The 22,586-nt window shown below is 47.8% G+C and overlaps 1 protein-coding gene across 4 annotated transcripts; it reads left to right on the top strand.

The window, feature by feature from the left end:
• The first annotated feature begins 1,002 nt into the window (after positions 1–1,002).
• LOC122380631 (galectin-4-like) lies at positions 1,003–11,777 on the top strand. Of its 4 annotated transcripts, none has more exons than XM_043363962.1 (8): positions 1,003–1,096; positions 2,600–2,712; positions 3,017–3,108; positions 3,553–3,763; positions 4,091–4,429; positions 6,170–6,283; positions 7,121–7,207; positions 11,486–11,777. In XM_043363962.1, the coding sequence occupies exons 2-8, from the start codon at positions 2,689–2,691 to the stop codon at positions 11,678–11,680; spliced, it is 1,062 nt and encodes a 353-aa protein (XP_043219897.1). In that variant the 5' UTR covers positions 1,003–1,096; positions 2,600–2,688; the 3' UTR covers positions 11,681–11,777. The 4 variants fall into 4 exon arrangements, with proteins under 4 accessions (XP_043219897.1, XP_043219898.1, XP_043219901.1 ...); XM_043363963.1 differs by lacking the exon at positions 11,486–11,777 and adding an exon at positions 7,936–8,958; XM_043363966.1 differs by lacking the exons at positions 6,170–6,283; positions 11,486–11,777 and adding an exon at positions 7,936–8,958.
• The last annotated feature ends 10,809 nt before the right edge of the window (positions 11,778–22,586 follow it).

Here is a 22,586-nt window from a genome sequence, read left to right as displayed (position 1 = left end):
TTCAAGCTATGTGGACACGGAACCCAGCATCTTACGCAGAATTGAGTGGAGAACAAGATGAAATCCTAAAAAATTCTTAGATGTAAGGAACTAATACGTTAAACCCTTATAAGTCAATGGGGAAATATGAAAATTGCTATTTTGGCGCCGAGAATGATCTGAAACTATCTCAAGCATATAGAATCATGATTTCATGCACTCCTTGCAAGGTTCTATGCTTCATATTTACATTGTTGCCCTTGCGTGACGTCATTTGTGACGTCACAAGGGTCGCAATTTTTCTTCAATAATTCCCGATCAAATTGAGCTAGCGAGTCGGAAAAGCCACCAATGGACTCAGGAAGACCTGCCGAATCGAATGGTATGCGACATGACCTCTTTCGACCAACTTCGTGACCTGGGGGTGCTGACCTGACCTTGACCTGAGGTCAACACCCTAAAATGACCTGACCCGAACAAAAAGTATATCATTCAATGCGACTGAGCTAGCTGAACACGATGATGCCAAAATCGCGACTCTACGGCCATTTTTGGCGAAGTTATTTACCAAAAACCGAATCCTTGCCTTAGATCACTTGACCTGACCTCAGAGGTCACCGGTTGACCTGAGACCTTTACAGCGGGTTCCTACCAGTCACTCTGAATTGTACTTTGCCGCATACGACCACTTTACCGCTTAATTCTAGTTAAATTAGCTAGCGGCGCATTAGCGAGGTGGGTTCAATCAACCCCCTCGGCCGGGGCAAATGTAGGTCCGGCGAGTGAATTTTAGGAATTCTGAAGATACGATCGTGTTCCCCACTCAATTCTGCGTAAGATGCCGGGTTCCGTATCTACGTAACTTGAACGTAACGGATGCGGCGGCCGCAAACGTAAATCGAGGTCCCGAATTCCCTATTCCTCAACACAGGCGGCGGCCGGTTCTTGGTCTGCGCAATATGGCCGCCACCGTTAGACACTACGGCCAATAGGATTGAAGCGGCAGGCATGTTTATTAAAAGCGGCAGTGCTCCCCTGTGGACATTTCGCAATCACAACTAGCGAATCCAAAGGGGTGTTGGTTCGTGTTTAGAACATTTTAGAGGAAGGAAATAAGGTAAGAAAAGAACTTAAAAGTTAATACAAGAAGTGAAGTGTGGTCAATCATTTATTTGTGCATTACATGATTATAGGTGCTTTTATATCCTGCCTCGAACGGTACTGTAACGTGGGAAAGGCGAAAAGTCGAGCCATTGCTCGACTTTTTGATTTATTGACCTTGCTCGACCGATTTAATCGATTAGTCAAGTGATATATCGATTGCTTGACCGATTTATTGCTATCCTTCCAGCAAGGCCTACTCGTAGCTTTCGTGGTTTTGCGTGCATTTGGATTTCGGACAGGCCTTTTTCATGTGGAATATCAATGCTGAGGAATTCCTCAAGAAAACAGCCGTTTGGGCAGTGTGAAACACAAATAATCCCGTGAGATCCCGCTAAATTGAAATGGGCCTGCCAGAATGGCCAGTATCATGAGGGATTCACTAGTGTGGAAATTTCACGCAAAGACTTTTCAACACATGATTTGTATTCCAGAATGTTACCTAGACCCTATGAACCTCTCTACCAAAATGTAATGCCTAGGAATCTGGGCAGAATATGCTGGCACAGAAGATGAGGTAGTGTATGGTGGAGTGCTGACTTCCAACTTTGATTTGTGGATGTTGCATGAAGCAGTGCCTGCACCCAGGCTGCACCTAGGTACTTGATACCACACCAGTATGCTCTACAGTGGTACTGAGCAGTGAGCTGCTGTTTGGTGCATTGTAATTCAAGAAAATGATGTAAGGGTTGTATAGGCTCAGTTAGCAGTCTCTTCATCTTGAAAGTACCATGCGGCATGCATCAGTGTGTAGGATCCAATATCCATTACACCCAACTGAAGGAAGGCTGCTCAAAGTGAGAGTCACTGAACCAGTTGATCTGGGGGACTCAGTTGGGACTCAATGGGTTTGGTGACCCAATTTTAGCAGCCTCCCTTCGGTTTGGCTTGCTCTATATGATGCACTGATCCACAATACTTTCAAGAGAGATTTACAGTGAGGTTGGTTAGGGATAAGGAATGGTTATTACCAAAAATGCAATTTTTGGTAATAACCATTCCTTTTTTATGTGAAGAACTGCAATAAAAAAGTCAAGTGATCCAGTTGTGACTTGTGTCTCCTGTATGTCATGGTCTTGGTCTAAGATGCTGCCTCACAGCAGTTTGTCATTGTTTTATGCTGGGGCCCACACCACTCCAATCTGCATCTGCATCACAATCTACACTCTACAGCACACCTTGCACTGGCTGAATGCCTCTGCACTGACAAGATCTCACAAAATTGCCATGCTTCACAGTAAAGATCGGTCTACGTACAGCTTGTAGAACCTCTGTTTATTGATGACATGTTGATGATATGTGAACTTGTATTGCTCCTGCACCATAATATGGCTAACTGAAATAAACGTAAGAAACTTTTTAATGTGTGTGACTGTGAAGTATCTAGACATAGCCAAAGGATGATGTAGGTAACCCTCTGAAAGAAGCTTGCTTATAACCTCAAACTTTTTTCTTTCAGGAGATTGCAGTAGTTACCTTCCAACAGTTATAAGAAAATATCCTGAGTGTTTCCAGAAGCATCTGCAGTCTGCCACCTTAAACACCAAAATGGCTGCACCTGTGTACAATCCGGTGAGGATCCTGCTCAATAAATGGCGATGGTGGCTGGGGCTTTATTGACATTTGATTTCAGCTGAATGAATGGTCTGTTTTTGGAATTGAGTGTGAATATGGTAGTAAAATTTTTAAAGTCAGTTTAAGAAATGTCGTATGTGTAATCCATTTGATATCTTGTTAGTGTGCAAAAGTGCTAATGAGTTGGTGCATACTGGGGCCCTGCCGCCCTAACGGCCCCAGCACTGCTGTAAATGTATCTGTGTCACTGTCTGACAACCGGTCCCTCTGTGAATGTGACACTTTGTCTGCCTCCCCACAGAGGATGCCCTACTCTGAGCCGATCCCGGGCGGGCCGCTGACGCCCGGCCGTATGATCCGCATCCAGGCGTGCCCACAACCCAACGCGTCTAGGTGAGCGGCCAGAAGTCGGGGGAGGCACCTCTGATGTGGTGCAGGTTACCTTTTGGGGGCAGTGGTCACTGCTGGCCATCATTGGGCCAGCCCAGGCTCTTCAGCATCTCAGTTAGCATCAGCATCACGCATGTCTTTGGTTTATAATGTGATGTTCACTGGACACACTTGTACTCTATATTTTAGGGGTCCATTGTAACTATGCTCCTGGCACCATGTCTGATCGATCAGTGACAATATCTTTAAACTGTTAGCTGTTATCCTAAGTCCAAGACGGGCCGATATTAAGCCATCACATGTCGAAGTGACCGGTAAAATTGAAGAAACGTTTAACTACGACTGGATGCCGGTGACGGTGCAGCAGTTTATTATTGGCACATGACTCTCCACTGTTACAACTGTATCTAACCTCTGACATCTGACCTCTGACCTGCGACACGGCAGGTTCGCCATCAACCTGCAGGTGGGCCCGAACGTGAACCCCCGGGACGACATCGCCCTGCACATAAACGCGCGCTTTGACGAGAACTGCATTGTGCGCAACTCGCTCATCTATCAGAGCTGGGGAGACGAGGAGCGCCAGCCCAACTTCATGCCACTGCAGCGCGGCGTCAACTTCGAGATGCTGATTCTCTGCGAGCAGTCGGAGTATAAGGTGTGTGTAACGCAGCGAATGGGGACGGTTGGAAGGTGGAGGTTTGGTGTGGGGGCCGATGAATGGATCGGACGACTAGATATGTACTGATGGGTAATAACGATATCTTAGAGCGAGTTTTACACTAGGTCACATTTGTGGTGAATGAGGAGGTGCTTTGTTTTAGGAACGGTTGGGTGTTCACTGTTAAGGCAGACTTGAGCTTCTGTTTGGTCGGGAGCTGCACTGCCGTGCCTTTGTTTTGCTCGTGGATTTTGCCGACCGTTTTTGGGAGAGTGTGGTTTATCACCGTCTTCCGTCGCCGTGACATTCACCCTCCTCCGTCAGATTGCCGTGAACGGCCAGCACTTCTGCGAGTTCCGTCACCGCATGTCGCCGCAGAACGCCACCTATCTGACCATGGACGGAGACGTCTACGTCTCTCTGCTGGGCTTCGAGGGCGGCGCGCCCGCCGGCGGCTTCATGCCCTCGCCGACCCCGGGCTACGGCGGCCAGCAGCAGCCGCCGTACGGCGGCCAGCAGCAGCCGTACGGCGCCCCGCCGGGCGGTTACGGCGCGCAGCCCAGTCCGTACGGCGCGCCGCCCAGCCCATACGGCGCTCCGCCCGGGGGCTACGGTCCGCCGCCGCCCTACTCGGCCGCCGGCCCGGGCCCCTATCCGCCCCACGTAAGCTTCTAGCCGCGCCCAGGGCCGCCGGCCGGCCTGCCGGGAGAGAGGGGGAGGGGGAGAGGGTGCGCAGCTCTCACTCGTTACGTTACAGTAGTTGGCTGCTCTGCTTTGGACGTGCCACGCCCCAGGCGTCGGCTGGGATTTAGTATCAATCTTTGTCTGCATTTTGAATTTGGTTGTAGACGTCAATATGTGATCCGTGCATGCCTTTGATTTGTTTTGGTTGATTGCCTTGCCTGCATGTGATGTGTTTTGTCTCGTTCACCTACACTGCCATTCTGTGTTGGTTTTGTGGGCTTTGGGGCATGGTTTTGGTTTTGTCTGCCCTGCCGTTCTTTTTGTTGACGAGAAATCAGCGTTTCATGATGCAGATAAAGTATAATGGGCATCTAACTCATGGAAGAGTTTACACGACTGGTGTACAACATCGACTGCGCCCCTTGTACATAGTACTTCCATAGGCATATACACGTTGTTAAAGGTCGATAATCGTTAGATACATACATACTAAAGCTGTAATTCACAGTAACACGGTTCCATTCAACTGACTGTTCACCACTGTCCAATGCTTAGGGATAACGGCCTTTCCACTAATGGTTGAGGTAAATAATTTCATGGCATACTCCACTTATCTTCAATACGACGTGCCGTGTGCTCTGTGCTCCCTATTGTGCGGATATCTTGTGCGTCTAATGGTCTAATGTTTAAAACCGTAGTAAGCTAACACGCTTAACCCAACTTACATGCCAATCTGCCGAACCATATTTTGTACTTAAAATAACGTAATTTGTGTGTATTTGGTAGAACAGTCGAATCGGTCTATGTGTCGTCTTAGGCGTTTAGACGTATTGCTATACTGTTAAGAGTAATAATCAGTTCGATTGCACTTGTATTGGAGAGGACCTGACCCCGTCGCAGTCGCGGGCTTCGCTGAAAAGCTTACATAGAATTACGCATATGTTTTGATTCTGAGCAATGCTAATGCCTGTTGGCGCTAGACTGCTTCCGGTTTATTTATGCTTCTTTCGTAGATGAAAAATAAACGTAATTTTCGCTTCCTAGACTTTATAACGGATACCTGATTATAAAACATGATTAAAGCTGATCCTCATCACTGCAATCAAGCATTACGCTCAAGCAATCATGGAAAGGGCCAGCGGCACTGCTGCATGCTTTTTTGGCAGTAACAGACTCACTCACTGCCTTTGCGAATGCAGCCAATGCAACCTTTCCGTTGCTACGCTGCGTGACAGTGAGCTGAACACTGCCTTCTCCGACGCACAGCGCGTGACTGACCGATTGCTGGGGCATGCAGTTGCCAGCCCCCCGCACCAGGCGCAGTCTTGGTAGCTGGCAGCATGAACGCGGTGTTCTGCAGTCTCACCTGGCTTGCCACGCTCTCACACACTCGCCTTGGCACTAACTACTTCTCACTTAATCCCACCAGTGTCCTGCCTGAACCGGCGTCCCCATCTGACTCCTCATTCCCTCATCTTACCTCCAGCTAACCTGCGCTGGTCCAACCTCACCAGACCTTGGCGTCACCATGCCTAAATCGGCTTTATCGCCTTCCTCACCATCCTGCTTCTTGTCTTACGCTATCACGCTTGCCTGTGCACGGTGCTAACGACTGCTGATGTAGCTGTCTGTCGGACGGTCCCGGGCCGGTTGGTCGGGGCGGGCGGGCGGTTCCCGGGCGGCGGCGGCGGCTGCGCTGACTGGGCGGACGCCGGACAGGGCGGCGGCGGCAGCGGCAGCGGAGGCCTGCTCGGGAAGGCGTCTGGTGCAGCGGCCGGCGTGCTCGGCGGCCTCGGCCTCGGCAAGGCCGCCTCCATGCTGCCCGGTATGAAGGTGGGTGAGGTCTCGAGTCTGCCGCCCTGTTCGTGCCAGGCGCTAGGTGTAGAGTGGGCTGACACGCATGGCTAGGACTATAGATTCGGCCAAATTAGGCGAAGATGGTAAGCAGAGAAAGGGATATAAAAGTAACGTGTAAATCGCACAATGATGCCTATCCAGTTTGATTCCCTGACTCGGTTTTCTGATAGGTAGTATTTTTGGCTTGTTCTAGATTTATTATTGTGACATTACGGACGGGTTTGAGAAGTTTTTTAATGCACTGAGGACGGCAGAATACCGAAGGTAAAGCATTGTGTTGTGATGGGTTTATAACTTGCTCGAAGGGGTGTTATTTAATTTGCATGTTGGACCTGGCTTTCATGGTTGGTTTTGATGAAGGTATGTGTTAGGTTGTCGTGCATTTGTGTGGTCCGTTTCGTCAGCTTAATCACGTCATGCTGATGCAGTGGTCCCTGTCCGGCCGCCTGTTTTAGCGTCTTTTGTCCCAGTTGTGTACGTTGTTGTGTCACTGTTTTGGGTCATGCTGTGTCATCTCCACTTGCCAGGCACAATGTAACTCGGTGCGGCGCGTGTCCTATCATTCGGCCCTGTCCGCTGATGCAGTATTAACGACCACTGACGGACGTGCGCAGCTTGTCAGTCGTGCCCAGTCCTGCCCGGTCCTGTCAGTCCCGTTCAGTCCAATCTGTCCTGCTCAGTCCCACTCAGTTCTGTCAGTCCTGTCATCCTCATCAGGCCTTCTCAGTCCTGTCAGTCCTGTCCTGCTCGTCAGCCACCCTTCTGACCTACGCCGGCCGTGACCTCACACTGACCCCGCCGTTGGCCTTTCAGTCGAGCGGAGGCTACCCGTCCGGAGGATACCCATCAGGAGGATACCCACCAGCGAGCTACGCGGCTGGAGCGCCCGGCTACGGCGCGGTAAGTACTGGCAGCTATCACTATTAGTAAAGCAATGTTTCTGGCAGCAGCCCCTTGCTCAGACCAGTGGCCGGTCGGTCTGGGTCTGCGGTCTCCATTCCATGGTCATCGGTCCTTGATCTGATCCACAGCTGATCCCGGCCATCAGCGGTAAATGGTCTGTTCTGTAGTCCTTGATCCTCATTTTGATTAATCAACGCTCATCGAACCTTGATCCCTGGTCCGCTATTATCATCCCTGATTAGAAGCCAATGACGGCTCAAGACGGCTCAAGACCCTGTGCGTCCTGTTGAGTCACATCACATTCCTTTCCACATCCTCTGAAATCAGAACTGATGCGTCCCATGGGCTTCGTGATTTGTCTGCGCGTGTTTGGAAGAGTGACACCGATGTATTTCGGTTTGAGAAGGAAAGGGCGATTGGTGGTGAGACTGCCTTACAAATATTGTCACTAACACAATTGATTCATCTCAACAGTAACATCGACATGCTAAAACGTGGCTAACCTCCGATATGTCATGATTAAAAAGCGTAAACATAAAGAAATTGTCATTTACCGCTTGAATTTTGGCTTTTAGCATTGCCCGTAGCTCAGAATGTTTGCGGTCTCTGTCGACTACTCACTGGTGGCGGGTATGCGCTGACACTGATCGAGAGCTAATACCGCCGCTGATTGGCCTTCCCCGGAGGCCATATAACCCTGTAACAACGCCGCGTGTCCTCTGCAGTACGGCACCGAGGGCTACCACAAAAAGAACAAGAAGGACAAAAAGTCCAAGCTGGCCAAGTACGGCGTGCCGTTGGCTGCCGGCGCGGGCGGCGCCTATATGCTGAGTAAGGTCGGCCACGGCTTCGGGCACGGCTTCCACCACGGCTCCAGCAGCTCCAGCAGCTCGTCTAGCGAGGAGGAGTGATGTGCAGGAAAGGGTGACGAACTGGCGAGCACGAACGGAGGGCGCTGCGGCAGATGGATGAGGGCGCTGTCTGTGTTTCGATAGACGGCGCTGACGCAGTGTATTCAGCCGATGGTGTATGTGGAATTGGCAGGGGCAGATTTGGCCAAGCTGGATCGTTCACCCCTCGTGAGACCGAATCATCGCCATGTGCTTGTGGCCAGCGCAGCAGGGATGGCGGTAACAGTTAACAAGTCACTCACCAATACGACAATTAACCCCTATATAATCACAGCCGCTTCAGCCTCGCTGGGTTCCCCGTATATTTCGCCACCGGAATAAAGGTCTTCTGGGTTATGACGTACGCCTCGGGCCCACTGCTCACTTGCTTTGGATGACAACATATTTGAGACTGAGTAGTTTGATGCCATTTTGTAAAACATTGTGATTCGTAACCCCAGCTACGACTACATCATCCAAGCCATGTGCGCCAGCTTTTTTGTAATAATTTACCTTGCTTGTTTTGCCGGGTTTGAGACGCATGGAAGCTAAGCAACACTGTTAGCCCATCGCCTCTGTCGGAACAGCAATCCCGACTTATGCACGATTTTTGCACGTTAGCCTAGTCGTAAGTGAATTCGTCCGGTGTCTGGCTGAATTCTAGGTCGGCCAAACCAGTTGAACGGCAAATGGCCATCTGTTCACGCGAAAGTGGTTAAAAACTTTGAATCAGTCTATGTGACGTGTTTACTAGCAGTCATACGGTGTGAATTAAATGTTACTATATATGTATATTTTGCTAGTTTGATGGGTAATAGTGGCTCCACTGCGACAATATATGAAGTTTGGATTGTTTTATTTGTGTCTCTTTGTCCGTTTATCTGTTGTGCGTCAGGCCTCTGACTGCGATTTCCATCAAGATAATGGTCATTCGAACGATACTTGGCATCTCCCGGGCTCTTAGGCACTGCAATTTATAACACTTTTGGGAATTGATGCTACGGTTTCTACATCCGTTTTCAATTTAGGCTCCACGGATGTTCAGTATTTTAGCAATTCGAGACTCCGTGCTTCGTTTTTAAACTGTTTAGCAATGCTCTATTTCACATTTATAGTGACGTAATAACTATAATAACATGTGAGTCAGCCTCAACGACAGTAGTCACTTTTTTATGTTTTATACATGGGTGCGAGCCAGCTGAGCTCTGGAGTCTGCACAATCTCTGTCGAAATTGCCAAGTGCTGCTGAGCAGTACCACGTCATTTTCTCGGCACACACATCTGACCCCGAGAGATGCCTGCCATGTTCAGTCATGTTCAGGTGATCAGTAACACCTGCTGAATGCTTGTCGATGTCTTGGGCTCTGCTATACAAAGCCGAGTTTTTATACCTATTCCTGTATGGGCCGTATGTTTGCACAAGGGCTGGTTCTTTTTGCCCTATGATGTGTCGTTTGCTGTGGATCTTTTCCCTGCTTTTCGGAGTTCGGACTGTCTACGGTAAATCCGACTAGTGTCTGTCTTATAGGTTTGCATCTCTATCAAACTGAGTCCTTCATCATGCTGTGCGTTTGCTTTAGTCGTTTCGTGTCAGATCTGCAGTTGTCTGTGTGCTGTCGTTCTTTCTCTCGTCCCCAGTGTGGATTAGTAAGTTCTTTGTTTTCCAAATCTTGCCTGCTCTTGTTCCAAATATTGCCTCCTAGTTATTTTGAGAGAGCTATTCCCAGCCTTTATCTCTCCCGTATGTAAACGTATCTTACGATCTAATCACCTTGTGTGTGGCATCGCCCGTTGACCAGTGCTGCTCCACCAACAGTGTCGTTAGTCGGTACTTGCTGAAGCAAAGCATTGGTAAACCACCCGGACCATCACCCGTAACATTCGTAGTTCGTACCAAGGTTCGTACCACGACCCATGGTCATCCATGACAGTCCATGAGCTATAGCGTCGGGACTATTCGAGCACCAATTGGGCTCTTCAAACGGTTATTTTACACAACCATGAGCATCACTGGCATTGATTTACATGATCAGACTCTGTTTCAATGGGTCATAATTCATATTGGCGCTAAGTTGATTAGCTGAAATTTGCTCGACCATGGAACAGTTAGCTGCTAAATCTCTCCACGGTAGTGTCCATTTTGCGGCAAGTCCATATGGACCTTGGTAAATGACGTGTGCAAGTGCCTGCAATACGGTCCAAGATGGTCTCCCTCGGCTCTGCACATATCAGCAAATTACCAAATCACTCTAACCTGCTAAAACTAGTGCGCTTCTTGGCTGACGGTTAGTGGTTACGAGGTTAGCCGGAGACTCGGAACTTTAATGGATTGCCTGTCTAGAACGCCTGTCCAATTTGCCTCGACTAGTTGGCTTAACCCGCGTCTTGTGGTGGAGGGAAGAGGTGGGGCGTTTTCACGGTTCTTAAGTTTTCGGCGTAGCCCATGCCATTGCATGTCTCCCGCATATATTGACAACAGCTCTAAATCCGGGGTCGTTATCCAGGTCACAAGTTCAGAAATGACATTCTCCAAAGAAAAGACTTAAAAAGACTTATACCTCATTTGCGTAATTAGGGGCTCAGTTAAACGATTTAGGTGTTTAAGAGCTATTGATGTTTGTGATAGCTAAACGGATAAAATAAAAGGTATAGGAATTGTCTAAAAACTTGCGCATTGCGACCTTTCTGTGTGTAGTGTCGTCAGGTCACACGGCTGGCTGCAGCCTGCAGTATGTAGGGCTATCCCCCCCCCCACTTTTACCCGAGCTATAGATAACAGGGGCATGCTCTCTCTCCTCTCTCTCTCTCTCTCTCTCTCTCTCTCTCTCTCTCTCTCTCTCTCTCTCTCTCTCTCTCTCTCTCTCTCTCTCTCTCTCTCTCTCTCTCTCTCTCTCTCTCTCTCTCTCTCTCTCGCTCTCGCTCTCTCTCTCTCTCTCTCTCTCTCTCTCTCTCTCTCTCCCTCTCTCCCTCTCTCCCTCTCTCCCTCTCTCTCTCCCTCTCCCTCTCCCTCTTTCTCTATATTTCTCTTTTTCTTTTTCTTTCTCTTTCTCTCTCTCTCTCTCTCTCTCTCTCTCTCTCTCTCTCTCTCTCTCTCTCTCTCTCTCTCCCTCTCTCTCCCTCTCCCTCTCCCTCTCTCTCTATATTTCTCTTTTTCTTTCTCTTTCTCTTTCTCTTTCTCTCTCGCTCTCTCTCTCTCTCTCTCTCTCTTTCCCTCCCTCTCTCTCCCTCTCCCTCTCCCTCTCTCTCTATATTTCTCTTTCTCTTTCTCTTTCTCTTTCTCTCTCTCTCTCTCTCTCTCTCTCTCTCTCTCTCTCTCTCTCTCTCTCTCTCTCTCTCTCTCTCTCTCTCTCTCTCTCTCTCTCTCTATCTCCCTTCCTCCCCACAGTACGGCAAGCCTCACAAGAAGGATAAGAAGTCCAAGCTAGCCAAGTACGGTGTACCACTAGCGGCCGGGCTGGGCAGCGCCTACGTCCTCAAGAAGGCAACGCACGGCATCGGGCACGGCTTCGGCTTCGGGCACGGCTTTGGCGGCTATTGCTCGGGATCCGGAAGCTCGGGCTCCTCAAGTGAGGAAGAGTGAGATTTGAGGAGTGCCTTTGAAGGAATGATGACAGTGGCAGTGGATTCGATACAGATCGATGGACGAATTGAATGAAAGATGATGAGGTGAGGGAGGAGATCACGATTGTTGATTGGAGGTAGGAAGGAGCAAGAAATTGAGAAAACATCAAAATCGAAATGCGACTTTCTACACTTTGCCAGCGCTTTTTTACAGTCCAGAATGTAAAAGGAGTAGATATATAGTAGGTACTAGGCACATCAGCTACGATCACACTGTACGGCACGTGTGTGACTCATTTTTAAGGCCGCCCCACACTGGACCTCGCATGCGGGTTGCGGGTTTTTTGTTTTCGGGGTTTTTCAAAATTAAATAATACAATCTATGCTGAGTGAGCCACACTTCCAACTAACAAGCGAGTCTGCATGTTTTTAGCTTGCGAGCGACCTTGCATCGCATTCCAAAAGTTGATTTTGAGTCAACTTTCGATTTTCCTCGCTGCGAGGTCTGCGAGTTCTGCGAGGTTTGCGGGTTTTTCGTTGGAGTCGAAGTTTGGTTCGTTGCGCTGGTATTGCGACTATATGTAAGTTTCAGGAGGTGTACCGGCTTCACTGCTAAAGTTACCATAAGGAAGCGGTCTTATCACTCTATGAATTAGCATTATGCCCGCAAACTCAAAACCCGCAAACTCGCATCCCGCATCAGCATGCGAGTTCCATTGTGGGGCGGCCTTTACCCACATCATCCGAGGAGATGATCCTCTATAACCCATTTATGCCCAGGAATATTGACCATCATGAAAATCGACGAAATCAAAATATGTTATGCTCCTACCAGGGCCTTGCATGGAATCGAAAATAATTTTCGCCTGCAGCAAAAGTTTTTCGAGAAAAACGTAAAAAACATGCGTTGCGAAATCGCAACGAAGGGCACACCGGGCTCCATCAGCGTTGCGAAAACGCAACGACGGGCACATCAGACGGACATAAAGTACACTGAACTGCCGTATATGCTAATATGTTTTGACAAAACATCAATCAACTGTTGACAACTATTGCTTGAAAATGCGGAACCCACATCCGTCATGCTTTATAACCCGCCTAAGAGCCTCAGTGAGGAAGCATAACTTCATGATTCGCGAACGGGGAGATGGCAACACGGTCATTATCAACCATTTACGTTGTCCATTGCTGTTCATTTAAAGTTGCGGTCGACACGTATCCAGGGTGATGCTTTCTTTTGGAAGCTAGACAGAGCCATTACCCCCACCTATCAGACCCCACACTGAATACAATTAAACGGAGGATTGGGAGTAAACCAGTGCCTCACGTATGCGCGTATATCCGCAATCATTGTTAACCACCCTCCTAGGAGAAAAGTTAAATTCCATTGCAGGTTAGTCGTACCCACTCCCAGCAAAAAGAAAAGAGGGACCGATCTGGCTCTAACAAATTACCCGCGTACAGGGGTGAAAAATTGTATCGTTTTGTCGTTGTCGACGACAACCGAGAAGACGATCTTATGGCGACCACGCGCAGCGCCTGAACTGATTTAGACCTCCCGCTTAGTGCGGTTAGAAGCGCGCAATCCATTCGTATCTGCCCACCCAACCCAATCGCCTCTCCCACGCAAACCATTCTCTGTCCCTCCCCATCAAATCGACTCGCAGTTCTCGAGTCCGTTACCACCCTACGCGGCGGCATCCGCCAGTGGAAAATTTCCTGGTAGCTACAGACATATTCCAACTCCCCGTAGTTATCTAGTATATACTGCGTCGTTCGACCATCGTTCGGACGGCCGACCGGCGACCCTCATAAAGGCGACCAATGACATACCAAGTGGTCGCCGTGGTTGTCCACTGGCAACACGTGTCTGGCAAATCTAGTACCTTCCAGGACTCGGCCGGCCCCTGCCCGCACCCTTCAGCGCCGCCCCCGGCCGGCGGTCAGTTAGCGTCCCCTCCAATCCGCCGGGGCTCCTTTTGTGACGTCATACCCACCCCCGGCGGCGCCTGGGGGTAGGTCCGCGGCGGGACCGCGCCAGTGCCGGTAATATTTTGATGCGGGGAGGGCACGCCATGTCATGCCCACGAGGATATGGTGTCTCGGGACTTCCGAGGTCGAGGAATAGGGATCGTCGGACATTTGACCCTCGCCCGCACATGCCATTTTGCCATCCTAGAACGCACATGGGGGGGGGGGGTGGTTGCCACACACACCCCCCCCCCCGCGCCATTTCGTTCCTGTTGGAGATAGAGCTTAGCAGTAAAGACCAAAAAGATTCTTCGGGAAAAGACGAATCCAATGATACCCAGTTTTACCTTCTCAGGTCAGTCATTGACCTTCCAGGTCAGGTCAAACTAAAAAATGTTGCTGTTTTGGGTCTCCGTTGGATATCAAGTGCGCTGCTTATCAAATACCGATGACGATGCTGTTTTCTGGTGCCAAGCCAGCTAGAACCTCTTTCTCACACTATCCGACCAGAATTTTGCTGCTGAGGTCATTTCAGGTCAAGTAAGGTCAAGGTCAATTATACGTGTTTGTATGTCTGTGTGTGTCTGTGTGTATACTGATGTGTGCACCGATTGTTTTTGGGTCCATATCACATGAAATCATGATCTGAGAAGCTTTTACTAAAATGCAGTCAAAAAACTTCACAAAAAGTAAATTCAGCTTGCCTAAAACGCAATTATCTTAGATGACCTAGGTTGACCTTGACCCTGACCTTGACCCCTGTACATCGTCGAACAACATGTTCCATGATAGGTGGGAGGTAAGACTGGCAAAAAAGGCCGAAATCAGGGTGTCAAAAGCTCACAAGGCCCATGGCAAACGCAAGATGTTGAGAATTGGCCATTTGGGTCATGACATGACCTGAAAAACAAGGTCATATCTCCGAAACCAAAAATTACAGAAACTTGAAATTTTCAGTGGACATCAAGAAAGGATAGACGAGCAGCTATACGAAAAATCAGCCTTCTAGCTCTAAAAATGTTGAGTGCAGAGCAGAAAGACTGCCTGGGGGGGGGGGGTGGCAACCACCCCCCCCCCATGTGCGGGCAAGGGTTGAGCTTGACAGCTGAGCGCCCTGCGCTATCAAGAAGGAGAGGAATTAGAATGTATTCGCACGCAGGGTCCGTGGCGTCTGCACGACCTAACTTGAGCACGTTTTGTTGAAAGGTGAGTGGAAGTCGACCAGTGGCACCGTCGAAGAGTCACTGAAAGGCGGGTCAAAAGGGCTATCGAATCTTTTCCGCGGCGCCGTAGCTCTATAATTGGTTCCCGAGTTGTGGGCCGGTGTTTCGAAGAAAAAAGTTGAAAAAGGCAATATTTTTCATTTAATGGCATCTGGTGACCTGACCTTTGACTTGATCTAACAAATGAATGACATATTTTCATCCTTATTTTGGACGTTCTTTCGAATGCCGTTTACTGCTTAACACTGCTTGACCCAGGATCAGAGTTAAAAGAGCGGGGTGTTGTACCCCCCCCCCCCCCCAGCAGGGCATGGAAATCAAGGACCCTCAGCGGGGCGCGGGTTAGACATCTTTAGCCGACAACCAAATAAGCCCGTTTTCCTTCGGACGACAACCACCGAAACACTTTTTTCAGCCCTGCCCGCGTAAGGCGTTATAGCGCATCACAACAAATCGACTCCCAGTTTATCATGTTTACACCTAATCCAAAATTTTCATGGCCCCACTCTCAGCGACCTTCACGTATAACCTCTTTCTCGAGACAATGCCAGGACAGAATGGTGATTCGACGTCAATCCGTCCTTTCCATCTTCAGGATAGTTTAATCCTCCTCCACGCCTCAACCCCCTGTTCCGGGCTGGACCGGCAACGTACATATGTTACAGTTAGTATGTGAAATCCGTTAGTTTGCAACGCAACTAGTTTCGTTGCAAACTACCTGACCGGCCAGGTAGTTTGCAACGAAACTAGTTCCGTTGCAAACTAACTGACCGTCCAGTTAGTTTGCAAACTAACTAGTTAGGATGCAAACTACCTAGTTACTTTGCAACGGAACTAGGTGTGTTGCAACGGAACTAGTTGTAATGCGAAATCGACGAGGCAGTGGCTCTATTTGTCGGTTATATTCAACTTTTATGTACATTTTAGCAACGGTTGTTAAAACAAAGTTGTGTTTTTCTAACGGGTGACACTAGACATAAGACGGGTGGTCACATTTAGGATAGAAACAGTGAATTAACCGGATTCGACTACATAACGTTACGATCACTGGCGGATCCAGAGGGGGTGGCGCCCAAAATCGCTCCGCCATCCACGCAGCGCCCGAAAGCGACAAATATTTACTTATTTTGAGAACGAAACGAAAACTGAACAACTTTTATAATCAAATACTTGTTTTAGATTGCACAGCCGTGTGTAAGGATTGGAATCAAAATCCGAAAGGTTTTTGGAAAACATTTTTGGGATTATGTCTCCCGCAACGTTTAAGACCATCTTTCTGGAATCGCCAGTGATCACCATAAATGTGTAGGCATAACCCGCACCCCACTGGAGGGGGGGCTATTCATAGCCCCTCCCTCCCATTTTTCTGCAATAACTTCTAAACCGCTTGACGTATTGCCGCCAAACTTTCAGTAGGTACCTTCGGCTGCATCAATTTGACACCTTGTGTCAAAATTTGAACTTCGTGTCTTTCATAGGTCGGCCGGAAATGACGTCAGAGTGACGTCATGTTCGATTTTCAAAATTTTCAAAATATTAAAGTTCAAAATTTGTAGTTTTATCTTTTTTCAAAAACTTTTGGACTTTTCGAAAAAAAAACGGAATAAATATGATAGAACACATGCTTATGACTTACTCTAGCAAGTTTTAGCCAGATATCTTCAAAAATGGCCAAGTTATACGCATTATAGCAAAAATTTCCCAATTTGAAATTTTCAAATCAATTTTTCTGTACCAATTTGACATCGTACACCAATATAAACAGCACCATCGTGTTTCTGAGCTCAAACTGTATCCGATAGACATATTTTTTGTTGAAAAATTTCAACTTTAAAAATTTGACCTTTTTTTGACCTGAAAGTGACCTGACCTCAGCTATATTCAGATGAAAATGGCCTCAACTGACACAGGCGACACCGAATTCGAAATCTATGGCCTAAATGGACCATAAAACATGTGTCACGTGACCGACTTATGTCAAGATTTCCGTGACCTATGATGTCCTCCTGACCCTGACCTGAAAATCAAAGTACAAGTTTGGTACCCTCAGAGTATCTAAAGCATCTGTTCACGAGTGTGTAAACCAAACATCAGCCTGATCTGACTTGTGAGACGGCAGCCAGAGCCCAAAAGGTGAACAAGCCAAATATCGATAATTTTTACTTTGACCTGACCTGTGACGATATCGGTGACCTCGAGGTCAATGAGATTTGTTTTCGATCGACAGTTTTTCCGGGGCTATCAGATGCCGTTTGAATATTGACGATCGGCCTAGTAGTTTCGGAGTAAGGAGGGGGTCTATGAATAGCCCCCCCCCCCCCCCCCCCCCCAGTAGGGCGTGTTATATACAGACCCCAGTGGGGCGCGGGATAAGCGGAAAGTAAAGGTCCTGCTGCCGATTTCGGAATATTCCAGAACCGAGTCACTGACGAGCTCCTACCTCCACAACCGATCAGTCTGTGACGCAACCTGCCCTTTGATCATTGGCTGTTACCGAATGACCCGGCACTGCTAGGTCACCTGGCTAGGCAAGTCGCAGTAGGAGTCGGCCGGTGAGACAGATTCTTGATCGCACGCTTACCCCGGATCACGGGACAATGTGGTACAATACAGTTCAGTTCTGTTCTGTGCGGCGGCGGTGGTGACTGGTGTTAGTGGGTGTCTAAAAAAATCAAAATCGTAAAATGCCCCCCGGAACTGCCCCTCCTCTGGATCCGCCAATGATCGTCACATTATGTAGTCGAAACTGTTTCAATTTCATCCATAAATGTGACCACCCGTCCTACACGTATGTCTAGTGTCACCCGTTAGAAAAACACAGCTTTGTTTTAACAACCGTTGCTAAAATTTACATAAAAGATGAATATAAACGACAAATAGAGCCACTGCCTCGTCAATTTCGCATTACAACTAGTTCCGTTGCAACACACCTAGTTCCGTTGCAAAGTAACTAGGTAGAATAAGATGGCGAAGTACTAAAATGAGCAGCATTATTGAATATCGTAGAAGAATAACCTTATGCTCACTATCTTTAAACAATCCAAAAATTAGCCTAAAATCAATGAATATATTTCGGAAACGTTCCTTCTTCAGTTCAAAAAGTTAACTATACAAGCCACAGAAATGTACAAATAATTGAACGTCACAAAAGCGCCGAATTCACTGATCCCACCAACGAATATTAGTCACATTCTCGTGCCATATAAGTAGAACGGCCTCTTTTAATCAACGCAAGACTAAAATAACAGGTATACATAAGGTAGCGTAACCAAATACAACTGTATGAGATCACTTGTGACCTAACGAATAACTATGCTAGTCATCTTAGAAACACACAATATAATTACAACTAACATGCAAGGTGTACACAACCAACTACTCAATAGATCGATTGTCTAGCCAACAAACTAGCCATTCATCCAATTGTTCAATCGTGATTGAATGATTGAATGATTGAACAATTGGATGAATGGCTAGTTTGTTGGCTAGACAATCGATCTATTGAGTAGTTGGTTGTGTACACCTTGCATGTTAGTTGTAATTATATTGTGTGTTTCTAAGATGACTAGCATAGTTATTCGTTAGGTCACAAGTGATCTCATACAGTTGTATTTGGTTACGCTACCTTATGTATACCTGTTATTTTAGTCTTGCGTTGATTAAAAGAGGCCGTTCTACTTATATGGCACGAGAATGTGACTAATATTCGTTGGTGGGATCAGTGAATTCGGCGCTTTTGTGACGTTCAATTATTTGTACATTTCTGTGGCTTGTATAGTTAACTTTTTGAACTGAAGAAGGAACGTTTCCGAAATATATTCATTGATTTTAGGCTAATTTTTGGATTGTTTAAAGATAGTGAGCATAAGGTTATTCTTCTACGATATTCAGTAACTAGGTAGTTTGCATCCTAACTAGTTAGTTTGCAAACTAACTGGACGGTCAGTTAGTTTGCAACGGAACTAGTTTCGTTGCAAACTACCTGGCCGGTCAGGTAGTTTGCAACGAAACTAGTTGCGTTGCAAACTAACGGATTTCGCATACTAACTGTAACACATATATCGCAATCGGGCAGCTCACATAGGAGCGCGCCTGTAGCCGGGTGCAGCGAGTGCTTGGGAGGGGGGAAGAGGGTGGGTCATGGGTGGCCTGCCCACTGGCTGGGCTCAGTCTCCAGTCTACGATTAACCGTGTCCGGTCAGACAAATGTCTCCCCTAATTCCAATAATCCTGCTAGCTCTAAAAATGGTCTGATTAGATAAAAAGCCTATCAAAGTAAGAAAACAAGCGTATACTCCACATCAAGCAGCTTATGAATCTATGCAAGTTATGAATCCTAACAATTATTATTTTCCCAGGTCCGCCCTCATTACCCCTGCCGATGGGCTCAGCTACCCCCAGAGGGGGCCTATCCCACTATTTGCCGACCCTCAGTTATCTTTTCTAACGTAAATGTTGGTAGTCAGCAGATTCTATCCAGAGAATAGCGATGCCCATCTGTCGCCTGCGATACAAGAATACATCCCCGTTATTCATTACATATGCACAATGTACATAGTAGATCCAATTTCCAAAGGACCTAATTATCTCTCAGCTCCGTTAGCATCGCCGACCGTTTGATGCCGACCGTTTGGTGCCTACCATGCGATTTTCAGATGCATGGGAACGCATTGCTTAGTGAACGAACAGCCCGAGGCCGATAATCTGCGAGAGAAAAAGAAAGGAGTGTTTGTGGCTGTTTGAACCAGCCGTACCGGGACGGCTGGGACCACTTCTGCGCCTGCCATCTATCGGGCAGTGTTTGGAACTACAGCGGGCGCTGGCCGGCCGGGCCGCGCGGCGCCGTTACCGGGCTATGGAGGCGAATGAAGTGGTGTAAAACCAGACGAATTTTACGCTTGTAAAGCAAAAAACGAAAAATGTACACTCACCACAGTGTTCCGCAAAGTACTGGGAACAATATGGATATAATTTAAAGCTAGTACGATGCGAACTGTTGGTTCCCTAGAGCAGTATTTACATACTTGTAGGAGATAGGACTTTAGCATTACGGGAGCTTCTAAACTGTGCTCGCAAAGTACTTGATTGTAAATATTTTCATTTAGAGGCAAAAATCTAAAAATGTACAGTCAGAGCGTTGTTCCCAATGCTTCTAGGTACACAATGAGCATAAATTTAGCTCGAAATGTCATCACACATTAGTTCCCAGTCCAGTTTAAAACGACACTTTGTGCCGCAGAGCCTATCTCTTCCAATGGATGGCGGCTGGGTGGCGGTTATAGTGGTGGACAAGACAACTCTTGAGTGAAATGAAATCATTTGCTTTCAAGGAAGTACTTTGAAGAACTTGTAATAATTGACAAATGATCGTTAATTACAGTGTATAATTTCAAGTTCATGGCAAATGAAAATATTTTAAACAATGCTAGTGAACTCCAGTACCGCCACGCGAGAAAGCAAGTACTCGACGCACGGTCTGCCCGCCACTTCTGAAAATGGTCCGCGGCCGGCCGGCCGCGACCCGACACGCAAATATGAAATGTGTCGCAACATTTTACGTGCGAACGCACCTTGCACTAAACATACCTATACACGTCCCTCATGGCATAGGCGGCGGAGCGGGGGGGGGAGGGGGCACCGGGGCACCGTGCCCCCTTCATTTTGCCATTTTAACATTATCCCTATAGGCGTTGCATGGAAATGGAAATGGAAAGAATGGGACCAAAAGTCGGCAGTGCCCCCCCCCCCCCTTAATTGAAGATGTTCCGCCGCTACAGCCTCTGGCTACAAAATGAGAGAGAGAGAAAGAAAGAGAGAAAGAGAGAGATAGAGAGAGAGAGAGAGAGAGAGAGAGAGAGAGAGAGAGAGGGAGAGAGAGAGGGAGAGGGAGGGAGAGGGTTGGGGAACGAGGAGGAGAAGGAGGAAGATGGGGGAGAGAAAGAGAGAACCCACAGCGTAGCACGAGTGAAGTCTATTGTTGATATTCATACTTCCGCTACCCTGCCAATGTGCCCATCGTTGCGTTTTCGCAACACCGCTGTCTTTCCGATGTGCCCTTCGTTGCGTTCCCGCAACGCAACCGTAGTCATATTTGAAAATAGTCACAAACCCTTTTTGTAGCATTATTTCTTAACAAAATGCATATCTACGCTATTGTAGGGACTCTGCAGAATATGTTTACACAATTTTCATTACGATATTATTAAGTACTTAGCCTACTTATCTTGGTTTTCGTGACGTCATCACTCACAAAACCTTTGACTTCCCTCTGGGAGCTCTAGGCAGGAACTTACCGGCCGCACAGACTTGTAACTGCGTAGCATCATGCGCACAACCATGCTACACACGCTGAAACTTGTCTCATCGGTTAGTCTCTTTTACACACTTCTCAAGCTTCGATCACGTCGACGCTTGCTTGCGTTGCGAAAACGCAACGAAGGGCGTAAATGGGATAATGTCTGAGGTGCCAGCTTGAATATTGCCTGATATGGAAGTGTACCTACCCATACATGTCAGGGAGCGAGAGGCTGTCTGTCTGGCAGATTGGTCGTTTGATGCCGACTCACTGTGATGTCTTGGAAGTGAGATAACAACATTCTAACGTACGATATGGATAAGAGCGCTGAAAATGGAGCGCAATTATAGTTGTACGATAGTCATTGGTCGTGCATTAATCGGCGTATATAACCAGTAATATTGAAGTAGTAATATGACTGTGTTTAACTGAACAGTGTGCTGAACAGTGTGCTCTTTTTTGATGGCATATTGCAACAGGCCAGCTGCAATATATATTTTGTCCTTTTAATACAATATCTTAGCACGAAATAATACCTAGATCCAACAAAATGCCTAATTGTTGGCCTCAAACGGAACGGGTGTAGAGACCGGCCAATCTCTTGGTAATAGGATGGCCAGAATAGTGCGCTTCCAACCAGGGCTGTGGAATCGTAGTCGAAAAGTCGGAGTCGACAGTTGTAACGGGAGTCGATTTGGTGAGCCGGAGTCTAAGTCACTGAAAGTCCACCGACTCCGCAGAGCTGCCAAGGCTGCAGAGTCGGAGTCGGTCAGAGTCGATAGTGCCAGGAGTCGGAGTCGGAGTCTGTTTTTGGAAGCCGGAGTCCGGGTCAGGAAAAATCCATCGACTCCGCAGTCCTGTTGACAACAGTAGGTAGGGTTATAGGCGCGCTCAGTAGATGGCACTAGTGTCAGCGCCTGAATGTATGCTGTACCGCCGGGACGTTAGCGCCTGAATGATAGGCTGTGCCGCCGAGCTGCCAGCGTGGCCGCCGCTAGCTATCCGCTGCTAAGCGATCGTAAGCAGGGGTGCGGAGCCGTAGCCGGAGCTGGAGCCGGAGCCACCGGAGCCGGCATATTTTGCCCGGAGCCGGAGCCGTGAAACAATATAGCCCGGAGCCGGAGCCGGAGCCGTCAAAAAAGGCGGCGACTCCGGCTCCTTTTTTGAAGAGGAAAAAAAAATATTGACCTAGTTCGGTTTGACAGTACAAGGCAGTAAAACATGTGGTATTCAAAATAGCCTTGTTATGCAAATACAGAAGCAACGTGAACAGAAGCAATCCAAGGCAATTCAATCCTTACAGAAGCAACCCTTCGCCTTTTTTCTTCCACCCGTATTTAATTGTATAGAGGATGTACTGAGTACTGGAGCCGGAGCCGGAGTCGGAGCCGCCGGAGCCGGACCATTTTACTCGGAGCCGGAGCCGGAGCCGGAGC

Source organism: Amphibalanus amphitrite, unplaced genomic scaffold, assembly GCF_019059575.1.
Source record: "Amphibalanus amphitrite isolate SeventyFive unplaced genomic scaffold, NRLGWU_Aamphi_draft 000102F_arrow, whole genome shotgun sequence".
NCBI lineage: Eukaryota > Metazoa > Arthropoda > Thecostraca > Balanomorpha > Balanidae > Amphibalanus > Amphibalanus amphitrite.
Note: the sequence above shows the minus strand (reverse complement) of the source record. Positions and strands in the feature narration are given on the sequence as shown.

Excerpts from the sequence above, each read along its gene's own strand:
- LOC122380631 (XM_043363962.1), top strand. The coding sequence starts at position 2,689 with ATGGCTGCACCTGTGTACAATCCG. Across the intron at positions 2,713-3,016 it reads CTGCACCTGTGTACAATCCG|AGGATGCCCTACTCTGAGCC; the intron begins GTGAGGATCCTG and ends GCCTCCCCACAG. Across the intron at positions 7,208-11,485 it reads GAGCGCCCGGCTACGGCGCG|TACGGCAAGCCTCACAAGAA; the intron begins GTAAGTACTGGC and ends TCCTCCCCACAG.